This window comes from Merops nubicus, unplaced genomic scaffold (genome assembly GCF_000691845.1).
Source record: "Merops nubicus isolate BGI_N331 unplaced genomic scaffold, ASM69184v1 scaffold15712, whole genome shotgun sequence".
Taxonomy (NCBI): Eukaryota; Metazoa; Chordata; class Aves; order Coraciiformes; family Meropidae; genus Merops; species Merops nubicus.
The window spans coordinates 3,324-22,597 of record NW_008591700.1 but is presented as its reverse complement, the minus strand read 5'-3'; the positions used below and the strand labels follow the sequence as shown (position 1 = coordinate 22,597).

The 19,274-nt window shown below is 40.7% G+C and overlaps 1 protein-coding gene across 1 annotated transcript; it reads left to right on the top strand.

The window, feature by feature from the left end:
• Positions 1–43: 43 nt before the first annotated feature.
• LOC103782588 (serine/threonine-protein kinase WNK2-like) lies at positions 44–17,848 on the top strand (the record flags this gene model as incomplete). The annotated part of the gene is made up of 10 exons (XM_008950361.1): positions 44–412; positions 1,860–1,932; positions 3,963–4,099; positions 4,617–5,051; positions 5,089–5,324; positions 6,948–7,162; positions 9,221–9,436; positions 10,366–10,464; positions 16,004–16,048; positions 17,595–17,848. Coding segments are annotated over exons 1-10 (2,079 nt in total), but the record flags the coding sequence as incomplete, so codon positions are not given.
• Between the last annotated feature and the right edge of the window lie 1,426 nt (positions 17,849–19,274).

Genomic DNA, 19,274 nt, shown 5'->3' with positions numbered 1-19,274 from the left:
CCAGCAGCACGCGACGCCGCCCCAGGCGCAGCCCACGGCCGGCATGGGCATTGGCCTGCTGCAACAGCAGCAGCCGAGCACCACCGAGTCCGACGGAGAGGGACCGCCCAGGGTGGACTTCGCGGACAACACGATAAAAAGCCTTGATGAGAAATTGCGCAATTTACTTTACCAGGAATATGTTCCTACTTCTTCTGCATCAGCAGGGACTCCAGATACCTCTGTCCCATTAGAACAGGGCGACACTGAATTTAACTTGCCACCTTTTCTCGAAGATCAAGTTCCCGTGTTGGCGTTGGATTTGAGAGAACCAGGCCATAGTGTTGCAGATACTGCCAAGGAGGTGAAAGCTGCTGCTGAGGCCCAGCTGGTGCCACTCAGACCACCTGAGATCTCATCCTACCCAATACTGGTTAGTCCAGCAGTGACTGACCTTTATACCCCCAAATCCAGCTTGCAGGGAGAGCACCAAAGCAGAGCTCAGAACCAATGAGCCTGTGGTAGGACGTTTATGGATTTCTCGCATCTCTGAATGCTTTACGTTTCTTTCTGCTCCTGGGTATATTGCCTTTTGTCTGTTGGCTGCTTTCCAGGATGAAAGTTCTCTTAAAAGATGCATTCTGACTCATTTTACATAAATGCCTGCTGGTGAAAGCCAAACTCTACCTTTGGGTTTAAAAGTGGTATATCTTAATTAATTTGGGGTTGGACTAGATGGCCTTTAGAGGTCCCTTCCAACCCAATACATTCTGTGACTCTTAATTCATTTCCCTCCTCATGCGTCCTGTTTCTAAAGCAGGCAGAGATGTGATAATTTGGGTTTTTTTTTTTTTTTTTGTTTAAGGATGTGATATGCATGAAGGCTGTAGTCATTCAAGTTCTATGAAGACAATCCTGCTTCAGTAGGAATTTTTGATATATATAATGTATAAAAATCAATGGCAGTGATTATAATGCCTGCCTTCCAAGTCAGTCTGAATGAAAATAAACACTTCAGGAGCCTTTGCTTTGTTCAAGTGCTGCAGCTAAAGAAAGACACTCCATAGGTAGAAGCTTGCTTTGCTTCCAGTAATGATCTCTCTTGTTTTTGTTGGAACTTTGTAGAGCATGACTTCTTTGGGAAGCATCTGAGGAAAGCTGGACCAGCTTGTCTGGGTTGTTATTTACTCAGTGTCTCCATTTGCACCTGTGTTGTGTTCTTTCAGATAAAATCCTGGGGTTTTGAAATTCGACAGATTTGCAGCACTTTCTGCTAGAAGATCAGTGTATATCTTACTTGGAAAGTAGCGTTTCTGCAGATAATTACATCACTACTAGCAAGGATGAGGCTGTTCTGTGTAGTGTCAGCTGGATATTTGAAAGATGCTGGATGTTACAGGAAGGACGGCTGCACTTGAGTAACTCTTTAGAGCGTATTGTTTATAATGACACATGATGTTCTACAGCAGATAAAACTGTCTCTGTGTGAAAGGTGTTGTGTCTCTCCAGTAATATGAATCAGTCCTATTAAAATCTGTGCCAATAAGAAAAGAGACATAGAATTTCTGAAGATGGGCATACAGATGAAAAATGTAGAGTCTGGCTTAAAAAGCAAACCCCTCAAATGATACATATAATTCAGTGGTTTAGTAACTTAGGCTGCAGTTCACTCTGTGACACTGCCACAACTTTTATTCTTCCAAGGGAGGAAAAAAAAAATGGGGGAGCTGAAGGAAAAGCTAGGAGGCCACCTTCACATACGGTATAAAATAGTTTAGTATTCCTTAGGAGTGTGAGGGCAGAGAGGGAAGAAGAATGCATTGCCTTTTGGCTTTATGCGTGAGACTGAAATTCTTTTTCTTTTTCCTTTTTATCGAAAGTTTGAAAAGTCAGAGGTCACTGGCATCAGTACTCATTCTTCAGAAGCAAGAGGTGGGTCGGCAAGCAGAAAAGGTAATGTTCCTTTTGGTGACGAATGGCAGTGTTGCATCTCTGCTAGTGTGTGGTCCTCCTCTCTGGTGTCCTCTTGCTGCACACTCTTCTGGTTAACTGCAGAACTCTGCCCAGCACAAGTATTTCTGATCTTATTTGTATTATAACTAATATTAAATGTCTCACTTCTGTCAAGCTTCCCAGAGAGAAACTGCCTCCCAGGAAGATTTATTTTAAACCATCAGTATGTAATACATGTCTGTGGTGTAGGTACAGGGTATTCACATGGACGGCTGTGCTCCCACTAATAAATTTCCAGTGCCCTTAAAAAGTCCAAAGAGAAAATCCTTTGAATTTCATGGGCTTCATAAAAACATGTTGACAAAAATAGCGTAGTTGAGGGTAGCCCCTCAGCGGGAGAAGCCTTTAAGATTTTCAATGAAGTCCCACAGAGAACTTGTAAAGAGTACTTTTCTTCAGGTACTTGTAGATACAGCGGCACTCTCTATAACATAGTAGGAGCTGTAGTAACTGGGTATTTTTCATGCTCCATTTACCTGTCTTCACAAGTCATGGGAAGTTTTAAAGGCTGAGAAACTGCTCCTGCTGTTACAGATTGGGCTGGTAAGGGCTTATAATATATATATTTTTTTGAGATCATTGTGGCAAAGCTGGCTACAAAGTTTGTATGACAACATAGATCATTTTGGTCCTGGTGGACATAGATTGTCTGCTGCTTTTAGGTCAATGTGAGCAGGGAGGGCTTCAGGTAGCCTGTCTTCATCTGTCTCACTATTAATAAAGAAAAGAGTATGCAAGTGGAATAGAGCACTGTGTAAAATTAATATACCTAAGATACTGTCAAGCAATGATGCATGTCGCCATTTCAGAGCTATGAAGTGAACAGATTTTTGCCTTACGTTCACTCTACGCAGTGTGCTTTCAGAAAGCAGCTTTCTGAAAAGCTTACATTTATTGGTTTAACTTCAGAATCAGTGTGCAGCTTGTGAAATAATCATGTCTTGATTACTGCCACTAATATTTTGCTTCTTGTGTGATTCCATGACCCAAGTGGCTATCTTTTGTGCTTATAATTTCCACTTTCAGCAATGTCTGTTTAACTTCATGTCAGGCACTTTTAATTGTTGGTGTCAGTATCTGTCAGATGAGATGTGTGAAGTACCAGTCCATCTGTGGTCAGCTACAGCATTTTGTGTGTTTGAAGGCCTGAGTGCAATTACTTTTTTGAGGCATCACAGATTCACAGAATGTCAGGGGTTGGAAGGGACCTCGAAAGATCATCTAGTCCAACCCCCCTGCCAGAGCAGGATCACCTAGAGTACATCACACAGGAACATGTCCAGGCAGGCCTTGAAATTCTTCAGAGATGGTAACTGCACCACCCCCCTGGGCAGCCCCTTCCAGTGCTCTGTTACTCTCATCGTAAAGAAGTTCTTCCTTGTCCTCAGGTTGAACCTCTTGTTCACCAGCTTGTGGCCATTGCCCCTGGTCCTGTCACCAGACACCACTGAGAAGAGCCTGGCCCCATCTTCCTGACATCCATGCTTTAGTTATTTATAAGCATTAATAAGATCCCCCCTCAGCCTCCTCTTCTCCAAGCTAAACATCCCCAGCTCCCTGAGCCTTTCCTCATATGACAGATGCTCCAGGCCCTTGCTCATCTTATTAGCCCTATGCTGAACCCTCTCCAAAAGTTCCTTGTCCTTCTTGAACTGAGAAGCCCAGAACTGCACACAGTATTCCAGGTGGGGCCTCACCAGGGCAGAGTAGAGGGGGAGGATGACTTCCCTCCACCTGTTGGCCACGTACCTCTTAATGCACCCCAGGATGCCACTGGCCTTCTTGGCTGCAAGAGCACACTGCTGGCTCATGGTCATCCTGCTATCAACTAGGACTCCCATGTCCTTTTCCCAGAACTGCTCTCCAACAGATTAGCCCCCAGCCTGTACTGATGCATGGGGTTGTTCCTCCCCAAATGCAGGACTTTACACTTGCCTTTACTGAATTTCATTAAATTTCTTGCTGCCCAGCTGTCCAGCCTGTCCAGGTCCCTCTGGATAGCTGCACGGCCTTCTGGTGTGTCAGCCACTCTTCCCAGTTTGATATCATCAACAAATTTGCAGACGGTGCACTCCAGCCCTTCATCCAGGTCATCAAGAACACCTTAGTAATGCAGGCCCAATGTACTATGCAGATTTCGTTCTTTTGGTTCTCTCCTTAAAAATTTTCAACTCGCTAACGAAATTCTACACTCCTGTTATTATTTGAATTCCCCAAATAAATAGATTGAAGAGAGTGCCTACCTGCAGGTATTTTATTGTTACAGATATTGCCTCCTGCATTATAGATCCTGTATTACAGAGATTAGATGTCCCTGCTTATGGCAAGGAGGTTGGACTAGATGACCTTTGGAGGTCCCTTCCAGCCCAGACATTCTAGGATTCTTCAGTGCTACACTTTTTCACACCTCAGTTTATCACAATGTGTTGGCTTTTATTATACTAAAGCATTCCAGACATGAATTTATTTTTTTTTCCAACTTGTAAATCAGGTTCAGCTGCGAGCATCACTTCAACTCCTGTTGCTACAACAAAAGGCCTCCTTCAGGTAACCAGAAACTAGAAGCAGTTTTATGCTTGATTGGTACAGTTACTTTCAAAATTAATCTTTATTATTTTCTTCAGGTTGCACCTACATCTTTAAGCATAACTAAACGGATGGAAACTTCTCACAAGAGCGAGAATGCAAAGTCTATGACTTCTTCTGCACATGCAGATAATGTAATGCAAATATCTACAGCAGATGGGGTGATAAATAACCTTCAAAGGGATGACTCTGTAGACTCTGGTTCCTATGGAAAACAGGCTGAAACTCATGACAGCGGTACACCAGCCAAAACTATTGGCAGGTTTTCAGTAATCAGCACACGAGATGAATTAACTTTAACAGCGCCACACTGCTTGAGGTTCTCGGCACCCCCAGACGTTTATTTGGATGAGCTACCTTCCAGCCCTGATCTGAAGACAGCTGTCCGACGGGTGCAGACAGCCTCTTCTGTTGATGTCCTCTGTGACCAGGGTTCGAGCGATTCTGCTGATGAGCCTTTCCATCGCCAGTCGGCTGCGGCTGCCCAGCTGTTGGGCTGCGCCTCCCCAGCTGCCCCCCCCAAGCAGCAGTCCAGCCACTGACTTAATTAAAAAAGCAGCTGCTTTTCTGCAAAGATCTGGCAAAGCTAGCTCACCAGGCCTCGATTCACCCAATGGACATGGATCAAAAATTCCCACCATCAACATAACATCTTTCCACTCCCAGTCATCATACATGAGCAGTGACAATGACTCGGAATTTGAGGACGCAGATATGAAGAAAGAACTGCAGAACCTGAGAGAAAAGTATGTCAGGTTTGCAAATGCACTAGGGAGGCTTGTGTGAAGGTGCCTAGGTGACATCTCTGCATATGATGAGCCAAATATGTGGTTTTCATAGCTGTAATGAGTAAACCAGTTCTGGGCAAGTTAGGCATGGCTAGGACCTTCCAACCCCCATGCCAAAGCAGGGTCACCTAGGGCAGGCCACACAGGAAGGTGTCCAGGCAGGTTTTGAAAGTCCCCAGGGAAAAAGACTCCACAACCTCTCTGGGCAGCCTGTTCCAGTGCTCTGTCACCCTCACAGGAAAGAAGTTTTTCCTGATGTTGAGGTGGAATTTCCTGTGTTCCAGTTTGTGTTTGTTGCCTCTCATTCTATCGCTGGGCACCACTGAAATGAGACCAGCCCCATCCTCTTGAAACCCATCCCTTAGATAATGATAAGCATTGAGAAGATCCCCTCTCAGTCTTCTCCAGACTGAAGAGCCTCAGGTCTCTCAGCATTTTCTCGTAAGAGGGATGTTCCAGTCCCTTAATCATCCTTGTAGCCCTCTGTTCACTCTCTCTGGTAGTTCTGTGTCTCCCTTGAACTGGGGAGCCCCAAATTGGGCACAATACCTGTATTATTCAATAATATCCTTTTTTAAACCCCAAAACATTTCTGCTGAAATGTCTAGCTTCAAAGTGAAAAGCTCTGTTGATACAGTAGGAAACAACAGCACATGTAACATTTGTGATATTAGGTTCCTAGTGATAGTAGGTTCCCATGTGGACGCTATTTAAGACAGCATAAAAATTATCTGGGTGCTGTATAGACAGCTGCCCTGGTGTCCTCTTCATACCCTTGTCTACATGGGTGATTTAGACTGTCGGGTCTACAGACCCATCACTATTCCCAGGCTCACTTTTACAGTATGCAGGTAGGACCTTTGCTTTGCCTCACGTTGGATCTCTCATCAAGGCATTCTTGGCAAGAGACTGGGTGAGCCTGATAGGAAGGAGTCTGTCATGCTGCCAGTTCTGAGAGCTAGCATCTTTATATTCAAACTTCTCTTTCTTTCCTGGCAGATGATGGGCAAAAATTAGCATTAAATGCTAGTTTAACCAAAATGTTAAGCTTTAGCTGAAGTTTACAATGGTTTTACCGAATACAAATGATACATCTTTTTCAAACAGAATACAAAACCTTTAAACTGACTTCATGGCATCATGAAATCTACATTAAAAATAAGGTAATGATTCATGTGGCATTTTTATGAGAAGCACTTTTGCTTTTCTTTATGTTAAACTCCTTCAAACTGGTGTACATGCCTTGAAAGTTAACTTTTTTGAAGCCACTGGTTTGAGGAGAAAAATGCTGGAATAGTTTGTGTTCGTGTCGGATCTCATGTCAAAATGTATTGTTTTTGCTGAGGGTGTTGAAAACCTTTTAGGTTTCTATGATTCTGCCTTATAAATGAGTATGTGAGAAGTCAGTCACCACATTTGCCACATAGACCGTTGTAACTTTCACATACTTTTGGATGGGCAGTCGATTATTTGATCACCAAAGACTGTTTAGTTTCTTTTTTTAAATAACTAATAATAATGTCAAGATGTGATGCTTTATTGAATATATTGCTAGCAGAGTTCATTGGTTTTTATGTTTAGGCATATGAAAGAAATTGCTGAACTTCAGACTCAGCAGAAGAATGAGATAGAGGCACTGTATATTCGGTTAGGGAAACCTCTTCCTCCCAACCTGGGGTTCCTTCACTCAGCCCCACCAAGCAGCCGTCGCCGGAGAACGAGCAAAAACAAACTGAAAGGTGGAAAACTATTAAACCCTCTGGTCCAGCAGCTCAGGAGCGGAACGTCGAGCACAAGTAGGTACACTAGGTTGCTTTCCATTCACCTGTTGTTTGTGGCTCTGCTGTGCAATTGCATGGACTGCAGGAGAGGCACTGAATTTGTACTGGGTTTCATACCATGGCTCAAGTTTGCGTCCTGCAGACTGTTTGGGATGGGTTTACTGCAGCTGCCCGGTGCTCAGCCGTACGTGCCTCCTCTGCATCAGCTGCAGCGCTTGGCAGAGAAACGATAGGCCACTTCAGTTTGGAATGCAGCCTGGGTACATTTTTAATCCTTTCTCCAAATGCTATTTATTGATGTTTGTATTCACTTCTTAGGTGCTGTTATCCTTTATTGATCATGTGCTGTATCTTGTTGTTGTTTATTTTTCCTACAAGATGCTGTATAAATAACATTGGATTGCATTTTTTTCCCAAAAGGATGGGAGGTAAAAACAGTTATAACACTGATGGATGCTTTGACCATCTGAAGTAGTTAGAGATTTTTCAAAGAGTAGTACAGACTTGGGTCATTATGTCTTTTGAAAGTAGCAAGATATAATTCAGCTGGGAAGTGCTGATATACCCTGGTACCTCTTCCTTCCACAAAATGTAGAAACAAATGTGATTTTTCTTCAGCATAGTTCATGTTGTAATTTAGAGGAGCAGCACTTCCAGCATTAACTCTGCATTTCAAACCTGGTAGCTCTTGTTTTCAAAGTCCTAGGGCTAGGGTCTTTAGTCATCATAGGTTCACTTTGAATTTCATTGCATCAGTCTTAACTACAGATGGAGTGTTTTGGAGGTTTTTGCTTTTAATTAAGGATTTCAACTGAGATAGGAAAAGTAAAGATTCAGAGGCAAGATGTTCTGTGATCAGTCTTGAATCTCAGTATTCTTGCCTACAGGAACTGGAGCAATGTTCAATGCTCTATACCTCTTTAGCTGCTGCTTGCCTGACATGAATAGGTTTTCTTGATAATTAGATGCTCTGTCTGTTATCCTCGGTCCATTCATTATCTAGTTTGTTCTTGGGTTCTCTCTAGCCATTTTTCCCACTCTCTGTTCACAAATCCCACATCTGTCTCCACTCATGGATCTTGATTCACATCAGTGTGCTGCTCTGGTCCAAAGAATTTAAGTTTGTTTCTGCATAAAATGTCCCAATTATCTTTTTTTCTTCTCACACTCAGTTATAGCTAACAAATATGCTCAGTCAGGTTACTGCTTTGGTGCATGCTTTCCTTCGTGTATTTCTTCCATGTTATTTTCCTTTTTTTTTTTTGAGGCACTGTGTAAACTTCATGTTCTCTTTAAGAATCAGTATTCATGACTGAGTCTTCTCCTCCTTGACTATGTATTCCTCATTTTTTGGCCTTCCTAGCTAGGTCTTTTCTGAGAGATAAAGCAAGGTAGTTTCTTATACAGTTACTGGTGTAATTGTCGTTTCCACTGAGAGATAGTTTTGCTGATAAATCCCATATAACAAATGATACTCAAATACAAAGGTGTTGTGGTGGTAAATCCTCTTTACTCGAGATATCCGTGTAGGTACAGATATAGATACATATATTTACATATAGACTTGTATCTGTCTATATATAGATAGCTATAAATAAAAAATTCCTCATGTTTTTACATCAACTTCTTGTTTCTCTCCATTTGCTTGCTTTCACCTTTCAGCTTTGAGAGCAAACCTCTGTGTTCTCAGTTATTCTGTGTGTTCATCCTTGTCCTGGTTGGGCTGGGATAGGGTTGGTTTTTCGCCTGCAGCCAGGCAGGAGCTGTAGCTGGGCAGACAGTGCTCCTACATAGGCACTTCTGCAGCTTTCACTTGATTTTGGCAGTGTTCCATGTGAGGTCCTAACTCCAGTCTTTCTGAAAAAATGCAGGAAAGAAACTAAAAATCAAACGTACTCCATAAGATTCTTGCAGGAAGTGGATCAGCATGTGTAGATTAGTTTCTGGTGCAAGTCTGTGCAAAACTGCTGTTTCTCTTGGTGACAAAGTAATGATTACTTTGAGGCAGGGATTGTTACTCTGTGGTTTCCTAGAATTTGCCACTGCATGTATTTTGTTTGTTTGCTCTTTCAGGTAATGTTTCAGATGCTAAAGATTCACCCCACAAAGAAACAACTAAAACTCAGCCTGGATCTCCTGAAGCAACAGCAGTAACTTCTTCTGCATCAGCCACCTTTGGGAAGGCTGTTCAGACACAGCAGCCGTGCTCTGTCAAAGCCTCTTTGTCTTCTGACATCTGCTCTGGCTTAGGCCCTGAAGGAGGTGACGTGAATGCAAGCTCTGGCCAAGGTGATTTTTTCATACCAGCTGTTCAGCATGTCTTCCAGCACATGCTAAAATTAGTTTGCTTCCCCTATGCTTGAACTTTTTAGGAGTGGATTTCACTTCTAGTGATACAGGAACATAAACCTTTAACAATCCAAATTACTGGCTTATCTTTAAAAAGATCATTGCAGTATTGTCAGAAGAAAAAAAATAAAGTATCTTACTGAGTGTTAAGAGTCAAACACCTAAGAAGGGATGCTCATTTTTAGGAAGGAAATACCTTTTATTCTTGCCAGCAGTGGCTTTATACTAACACCTTTTCTGGAGTCTGCCTTACAGATTTCTGAGAAAAAAGGAGAACAAAAACCTATAGGAGTTTGTTTCCTCTAGTTCATTCTGGGTTGTTTTGTTTGTTTGGATTTTTTTAGCCCCTTGATACTGGTAGACCCGGAGTTCCTCATTTTAAGCTACCAAAGCACTTTGAGTGTGAAGGTGGGGTGGGAGCTGGGGGTGGGAAAGAAAACCAGGGAACCAAGTTATGTTTCCTTTATCTAAGGAGTTAACTTTGTGCATGATTTTGGAGTCCCAGCTAAATGACTGTAGATTGGCTGTGTTCCCCAGTCCTGACCTCTGATACTTTTGTGTATTGCACAGTTCTGTAGGCTATGACTGATCTTGTTGCCATGCATATTGGAAGTTACAATGATGATTAAAATACCTTCCTCTCATTGCACATCCTGCCAAACTAATCTACAAAATATCTATCTGTTCTCTTCTGCTGTTACTGCATCCTTTGTGTACGGTCAATTAACTTACTCCTTTTGGCAAAGTTAAAATGGAGATGTGGATGTTTAACTAACAAAGCTGATTTGACTGATGGTATAGGACATCTGATCGCAGCTACTTGTACTTTATAAGTGTCTTTGTTTTCTTCCCTTTATATTCATTTGCAGGCTGGACGGTTTTCCACCAAACGTCTGAGAGAGTGACCTATAAATCTAGTAGCAAACCTCGTACCAGATTCCTCAGTGGACCTGTGTCTTTGTCCATCTGTTTGTATTTGTTCTTTTGTATTTTATCACAGTACATCTTTCTTTTACCCCTTTTTCCAATTCCATATTTTATATCTCTAATATGTTTGGCAGGATGCCCCCTTTTCTGAACCATGTTTTCTTTCTTTTTATCTTTCTTTTGAGTAATCATCATGAACACACCTTATTTATATTAATTTTTCATATGAAAGCTTTTTTTTGCACTGCTTTTGGCTCATGCCTGGGCACCAAAAGCATGTGTGGAAGATCTCATCATTTATTATATAGCCTTATGGTAAATTTTACCCTGGACTTATCAAAGCTTTTGTACTTTAATGTGATTTATGTTGAAGTAATTTTATTTGCAATGTGGCAAATATACATGTCTGCTGTCCCAGTTCCAGCAACAACAAAAAGAAATCCATCCTTCTGTAGACGAATGGTCTCTTTCACACATGTTTGGACTATGAAGACATGCATGTAGCAAGCTGATACAATACTAGAAGGTCACTGAAGGGTATAACTTCCATACAAGGGCTGTATTAACACTATATACAGTACTGTTTATATCCACTCTATTTTCTTTAATTTTGTTTCCCCGCTCTTTGCATGTGGAAATGCTGAGACAATAGTGCTCCAGCTAGTTCTTTCAAGATCTCTTTTCTAGGTGGGCTTTTCCCCATGCATTCACTTCAATTACTTTGAGTGAGCAATTTTTTATGTACTCATAAGCAGCAGGAAGATCTGGTCACTCCAAGGGAGAGTACCATCAACTTTTTGGTGTAAGCTGATCTGGCTGAAGCACTTTACTCAGTTTATTTTCTTATGACCTTATGTGACCTCAGAGATGAAGTCAATTAGCAGTTCATCAAAGCATTAAATAAGTAAAAAGCAATATCAGATTTTTGGACGATACTTTTAAATGGACTTCTAGGTTCCAGTGTTTTTTATTTCAAATAATTGTGCACCTGCTATTTGTACCCTATTTATATAACTTCTAAAGTAATTGGCAATTCAACCAAATTATATCAAGCTATTTAATTAAAAAATTAAGACCTTTTTACCCAATCATATATGCTGCTTTTTAGGCAAACAGATTTTGCTTGTACAATAAAGATATGTTGTGCTGAACAGGTACTATAGGCCACTTACATATAATATCCGAAAGGCTAATAATGTTCTTGAGAAAATGTTTGGTTAACTAATTGTTCATTTGCATTAATATCAGATCTCCCATTGGAGTTCTACATTGCTCATCATTATCCAAGTGGTACAGATCAAAGGCACAAGGCCACTCAAATAGACTCCTCCTAATGTTATAAATAATATTTTAGAAAAGAAGTCTTTTTTATTTGAGGTCCCTGAAAAGTCTGAGCACTCAATGTTCTTGAAAACTGATACTTACTGCTTGGCATACTGTATTTATTATCGTGCAAGTTTGTAATGACTGTTGAAGTCATGAGACAATGTTGCATTTAGGGTTTTTTTTCTGACAACCTGAGGGGAATTCTTAGTTCACAAATTTTCCCATTTGATACTATAACAGCCGTAGTAGTTTCTTCTTCTGCACATGAAATTCCCATTTCATTAATCTTTCACAGATTTACTATTCAGGAGGATGCAAAAAGACTGGGAGATGGCAATTAAAAACCAATGTATTAAAACTGTTTGAGTGCATGGATATTGTGAATGAAACCAAGGGAATATGTAAATCCTTCAAATCGCGAACTTTTTCCAATGCTTAAATAACTCAGCACGACTAATTGCTTTCTGTTCTCAGCCCATATGTTCTCTTCTTGGTTTCTTCTGGGCAAAGTGTTCAGAGAGGAGGTTTGCACTCCCCCATTTCTAAGTCATATGATGAGATGGACTGAGTTTCAAGCACTTATCCTTGACACATCCATCCAAAGTCACTGCTGCTCAGGGAGTGCAGCTTAGTTTCAAATACTGCCTGTCACTTGAGTTGCTAGACAGTTTCCCACAGCTGAATCACTGATAGGTTTTGATCCGGGGATAGGAGGTCATTTTAGCTTGTTTTCCCAGCGAGTCTGCCAAGTGGGTAGTGTGTGTTTGAAGAGACGAAGATGGGGTTGTGTGCGGCCCCATCATTCCCCAGGGGCAGCTAGGGCTGGGACTGCTGGGAAGGATGTATGGCTGGTGGTTCAACTGAGCCAGTATCCAGAGCAGCCATGAGCATGTGCCTCAGGGAAAATAGTGCTAGACGGTGATGATGGGAATGCCAGCTTGCCCATGCTCCATCCCCTTAGGAAGGGATGTAGGTTGACCCAGCATGCAGGCAGAGCCACACATTTGGGCAAAGTGCTAAACAGGTTTGCATCTTGCCAGATTGGATGGGGCTTTAAGCAGCCTGATCCTGCTAAAAACAAAAACAAAAACAAAAACCAAACCAAACCAAACCAAACCAAACCAAACCAAAAAAAAAAAAAAAAAAAAAAAAAAAACCAAACCAAACCAAACAAAAAAAAAAAAAAAAAAAAAAAAAAAAACACCTCACCAACCCTGGAGGTATCCCTGCCCATAGCAGGGTGGTTGGAACTAGATTATCTTTAAGATCCCTTCTAACCCAAATCATTCTATGACTCTATGTTCTTTGCTGCATGCTTGAGCAAGGAGATCAGGCGGTGAGCAAGTGCTGGGTGCACGAGGCTGGGATGTGACTGTCCAGTGCAGGCACCTTGGTGACCAGGCAGTTCAGGGTCCAGTTTATTCCACAAGTCAAGGTTTGCCTGTGATTTTTTGCTTGAGAGCTTCTGGGAAAAGTTGTGCTGGATTTTCAGAAATGCTCTGAATCTCTGATTAAGGAAAAACAGGCCTTTGAGGAGCTTAGGTATTCCAGTGTGAGGTCTGTACTCTGTCAGCAGACAAATTAGCAGCACACTCTTAAAAAGAAATGTTCAGATGCAGTAAAGATAGCTTTACCAAATATCTTGCCCTGGGTATGAGACCCACTGAACTTGAACACTTTCACAGTGTTCTCCAAGAACTGCTTTTCGATGTGTTCCCCCTGTCCAGTATTGACTTTGCTTTTGTACTTTTCATGGAATAAAATATTTTTTATGGGCTTCAACATAATTTTAGCCTGATCTCCTTACCTGTGTTAAATTGCAAGGGAGTCTTAGGGAGGAGTTTGTGCTGATTGTGAGTGGAATTTTCAAAAGCTCCAGTTGGCATAGACGTGTAATCTTGTATAAAATGATTTTTGTCAAGTCTGTAGTAATTAATATATTGTATGTGCAATTATGGAAATGGTCTAACAATTCATTGCCATTTCAATTTTATTTTAGGTTTCAAGCTTTTTGACAGCTGTTATTGAGTGCAAATATGGGACAGTGGATTTTTTTCTGTCCTATATGGTATAAGAGCTACTTAATTTCTCAAATAAGATCTGAAATTGTAGGTAAAAAGCTGCTGAACTTCTGCAATCTTAGATTAAATCTTAATTATAAATCCTCTCCTTAACTTTACAGCTCTTAAACACTTTGATTCTAGAACTAATACAGTTAATCTGCTGAATTAGGCTTACCAAGGGAATTTTTTAATTTCATTTGAATTTAAAACCAGTCATAGCCAAGGATTGTCAGTCCCTGCTTCAGGCAATATCACCACTTAGATAACATTTCTCATCTCCCAAGCAACACGCTGAAATGATACACTTTGGAAGAAACAGCTCTCTTCTTGGTGACTGACTCTTCTGAAATATTTTCCTTACCATTGATTCCACGCGTGTGGATATTTTGCGAATCTGCGCAGTATCACTGTTCTCCGTTGCTTCCCCCTACGTATGGGGGCCCCAGGTTTGATTTGGCGCTCAAGGAGCGTATAAACTTGTGACTTGGTTTTCAGGAAGCAGAGGGGTTGGTGATTAAACTTTTTTACATGCATTTGAGCACGTACTGCAGTCAGCTGCCTGCTTTTGTTTTTCGCAGGCAGTTGCTTTTCATTTGTATACATACTGTGCTAAACACTTTCTACTGCTATGTGCAGAAGTGCTGCAGGATAGGTAAGGAAAAAGCATTCTGGTATTACTGCCACTGATGTTTCCTTAGTGGGGATTGCTACCTAGTTTTGAGATAGGCAAGGTAAGGTCTATCAGGGAAAAGAGGGGGAAAAAATTGAAAAATACACCACAGATCATTGAGTTGTGATTATGACTTGTTTACGGTATCTAGGCTTTGAGATGAGAAACTAAACTTGGTCATGCTTGCATGAGATGTTACTGTAGTCATGTCCTTCTGATTTTCCTGGAATAGAAATCTCATTAAACTATATGAAATAATAAGAAAATCTTTTAAAGCAGTTCTTCTGTTCCTCCTCATGCCACCCATATCAAAGCACAAGCATTTCTTCTCTGCTTTTTTTTTTCCTCCCTCCTTTCCTTACTTTCTCTTCCTCAGTCTCTGACTGAAGTCTCTCCTTTCTCCTTCAAAGACTCATTCAGAGCCTATGTCAACCCGGACCTGGAATCTCTTGAGTTTAAAGCTGCATTTCTGGCACAGTAACATAAAATATCTACACTGGTTTGCTGTAGAGAAAAAACTCATCCATCCTGTATCTTGCATTTTTGGCCCACTCTGATTTTGCTCATATTTTCAAGTGCTTCTTCACAATAAACTTGCCATGCCCCATGCCAGATAGTCATCTCCTCCCATACCATGATGATATTCTTCTTACCAAGTCCAAAATACCTTTCAGGAAATTTGGCACTCAAAGAGAAAGGGTGCTTATGTCTGGCAAAGTCTGACATTCGAGTAGGGGTCTCGGTACACTTCTGGTACTCTAACTATCTATCCAATAGAATGTGTAAAATCATGATGAAGGATGTAATGAAATAATAATGAAAAAAAACCATATAGTTTAGTTAAATAAAAACTCAGCTATTCTGCTGGGTTATTTTTCTGCACTTGGACAAGGCATAAGGGAAACTCATTCACAGTTACTTTCAATTGAAGTTCAGACTCTCACGTTTAGACACAAATCCTGCTAATAAAGTATTTGGAAACAATTGGCCTCAGACCTGCAGAACAATGTATCTTTTTGGACTTGTAAAACAGGACTTCTAGGGTTGTTTTACAGTTTGTCTTTGCAGCCAGACTAGCTTGACTTGTTCCTGAAAGCATTTTTGGCCTCCTATCACAAACTGAATTGACATCATTTCCTGCATAAACAGAGTAGGAATCAAAACCTCCTAGGAAGCCAAGACAATTTGGAGAAAAAAAAAAAGGACAAAAACCCCCGAACAACAAACCAACCCCACCACCACCACCCAAAAAAACCCAAACAAATGCATCTTTAAGTCATGGGACCTTGCTTTTGGCATGCTGTTGTACCTCTCAAAGCTTCTGAATGGCTGCACTTTAAGAAAGGTTTGAGCTGTCCAGTTATTTAGACTTCCTTTACTCACCTGAACTGCTGACTTTGTCTGTCCTTTCTTGCATAATAACTACTTCTTGATTGCTTAAAAGTACAGAAGCTTGTCCGTCAGATTTGTTGTGTTTAGTCTTACCTAATTCTGTATGTCTTGTATTGTTTTACCTTGTAGGGTCCACCTTGAAACGACTATGTCTAGGCAAAGATCACAGTAGTAGTAACTATCCCATTTTTGTTTCTCAGTATTTCCTTCATGGCATGGGATGTTTTTTGCTTTTTGTTAATTTTGGTTTTCTTACTAAAAGCTAGTTGTTTAATAAATAGAGCTGATGCACCTATACTGATACGAAATTGGACTGTTTAAATTGTGATACTTTCATAATAATGCATGTGCTGTGATGTCTCGGGAACCAAGCATGCTGCAAGACAGTTGTGGTAATCTTCTTGTTTGAGACTGTGCATGCATGCATCGAGAAAACTGGATCCAGTGTTTGTCTTTCTGAAATACACATCTTTATATGACTGCAGTTCTCTGCTGGAGGAATTCGTAGCTTAAAACAATCTCAGTTCTGCTGAGCTGCATGAGATATTAAACACTAATTGAAGAGCTTTCCTGTCAAAATACTTATTTTTCTCACTGATCCCTTTCCCCCAAGCAAAGGAAAAGAAAATGAGTATTCACTTAGAAGTTATGTTGCAGGTTGAATGCATGATCATCTAAAGGTTATAATGTATTTTATATAACCATAGGACTAATTAGTTTTATTGGTTTCATTGACTGGTAGGTCATTAACAGATAAAAGAAGACTGAATGTTCATGTTGGCTTATATAATAATTTTACTACAGTTTTATGAACTTTTTGCTTGGAGAGGTGGTCTTTATTTCAAACCTTTACCTGTATCCAATACAGTAGCTGAAAAGTTCCTTTATGTTTTCTGCTTAGGTCAAATTCAGGCACCTTCAATTGCTGTTCTCTGCTGATCTTGATGTCAGACTTGTACTTACCAACACATAAAAAGGACAATTTTTTTTTTCCTAGTTCTTCTAGAAATAAGTGAACAAAGAAAATTAAATCTCTGACAATACTCTTCCTCTCTTTTTTTATCTATACCAAATGTTTTGTCTCTATCTTTGACTACAAAATTCGCATATCCACTCATGTCCTCCTCTCTGCCCTTTCATCTTGTACATTCATGGTCCTGATGTTTTTTTTTCTCCCCCAAAAAATATGCAGATGGCAGAGTAAACAGTGCTAACATCATCAATGGAGATGGTGGGTTTCCAGAGCCTTTGAGGCATAGTAGCCAACCCTATGTGTAACCTATGCAACAATTAAGTTTTTCCAGGAGGACAGTAAATTTGTGCAAGTAAAATGAATGGTAAATTAATTTTTTAAATGTATGCAGTTTAAATACTTCCTGCCTCCCAGTCTCTCATGGTAGTCTCCTCTGAAGAGACTTTGTAAGCCTTAGGGTGTCAGTGTTACTGGGACTGCCTTCGTCTCTTCTCTCTGAGTCATTAATTATATCTAGAGAGGAGTTGTGGGCACAGCAGCCTCGTGGTTGAGGTAACGTAATGTAATAGAAAATATGAACAAATTGAACTTGGACCATTTCTTTAAGCAAAAGTGTTCTGTAGAAAGGAGGGGGAGGGTTAAAAGTCTGAAAAGCCACCTGTTTGAATTGCAGTAGATAAGAAAGTGTTGGAGCAGCTAAGTGGTGAAGCAGAGATGCCATCATCAACTTTCTTTGTGATTTTCCAGGATCCTCAACAAACAGCCTGGTAACATGTGCTGAGCCCCTCCCACAATCAACCCTGCAGGTTCAGGCCAACAACAGTAACAACAAGAAAGGGACGTTCACAGATGATCTTCACAAGCTAGTTGACCAGTGGACAAGCAAAACTGTTGGAGCTGCACAAACAAAACCTTCCTTAAACCAACTGAAGCAGAACCAAAAAAGGCAAGACATGGAGCCAAAGGCTAATCCCATGCAAACGCAGAATGAGACATGTGGAGTAAGTGGCACTCCTTGAAGGACGTACCTTTTGCTATGTGTCTGAAAGCCTTTGCAGAGCTCAGATTTGGAGACTAAAAGTACTTCAGATAGATGCTTCCTATAAATGTCTGTCTCTTTTCATTAAGTACTAAACTGGATTTTTTTTTTTAAATTGTCTTTTGAAATACTTTTGATGGATATATGGGCTGCAATATATATATATATATGTATATAAGTATATATTTTTAAATTGCAAACTGCTTACTAACAGCAATATACAGCAATACTCATACTGTTAACCATATGTTGCTCAACTTAAGTTTTATCTAGTCCTAAAGTTTTCTTCTTTTTGCTGTTTAATATGAATCTTCCTTAGGCAGAACAGGGACTGGGCTGGTGGCTTGATGGTAGCGAGCCTTTTTTTAGCGGAAACAGGGTGAGTACTGGCACTGAGATAGGGGAGAGCTGGTTGTGTTTCTGACTCAGGTTGTACAGGGCATCTCTGAGGTGATCTGCCTCGTGAAAATACCATCCTCAGAAATACTGTGAAGGTAAACTACAAAAGCACAGCAATTAGAAGCACCTCCATTAATCACCTCTTATTTTCAGCAGCAGAAAAAAAACATTGTGGCATGTGCTTGTGTCTGTGTTCAGTCGTTGTGTTCATGGCTGGGTGATGATACGAAGGCAGGCACAAAGATGAATGAAGGATCCCTGTTTACAATTCTGTCCCACCCTGCTCTGGGTGTCCACACCACTCCCTCCTCCTCACAGTTGGATGATTCTTTGACTAATATTTTTTGTTGGTTTAACTTTTTTTTTTTTTTTTTTTAAGACTGGAATTTGCACCAAAGTAGAGGAAAATCATTTTAGAAGCCAATAAACAGTGAAAATAAAACTAGCGAGGGACTGCTTTAAAATCCCTTATGAACAAGGTGACTGGATCTGGGTATTAAGCCATTGCCTTTCTGGCATGTAGAAGCTAAAAACACTTGTATGCAGCAGTGATAGCTCTGTAGTTATTGGTGAAGTGCGATGTGCCCAGGCAGGAACCATGCTAATGTGTCTGCTTTGGTACCTGCTGGTTTCAGAGTTAGTAGGGTCTTCCAGCTTCACAGGAAGAGGATTTGTGCAAGTTTATTAAGCAACTTTTTGTCAATTCTTAGTTGCCATAAATGAACAAAACCCAGAGACTAAGTAATCCTTCTACATAGTGGTGGCTTAACCAGTATCAACCCATTCTGGAGTAACAGCAACATTGACATAAGACTTGATTTTCACAAAATAAGTCAGAGGAAGTGCTAGTAAGTAGGGATTGAAGGTTCCTAAAAAGTGATGGCAAGGGCACAGATGTCATTATGTTAAGTCCCTTCTTATTTTCTTTTGACGTGCTTTTTACAGCTTGATGTCTTTTCCCTGAGGCTCTTGCAGTAGTGTTAAGTATT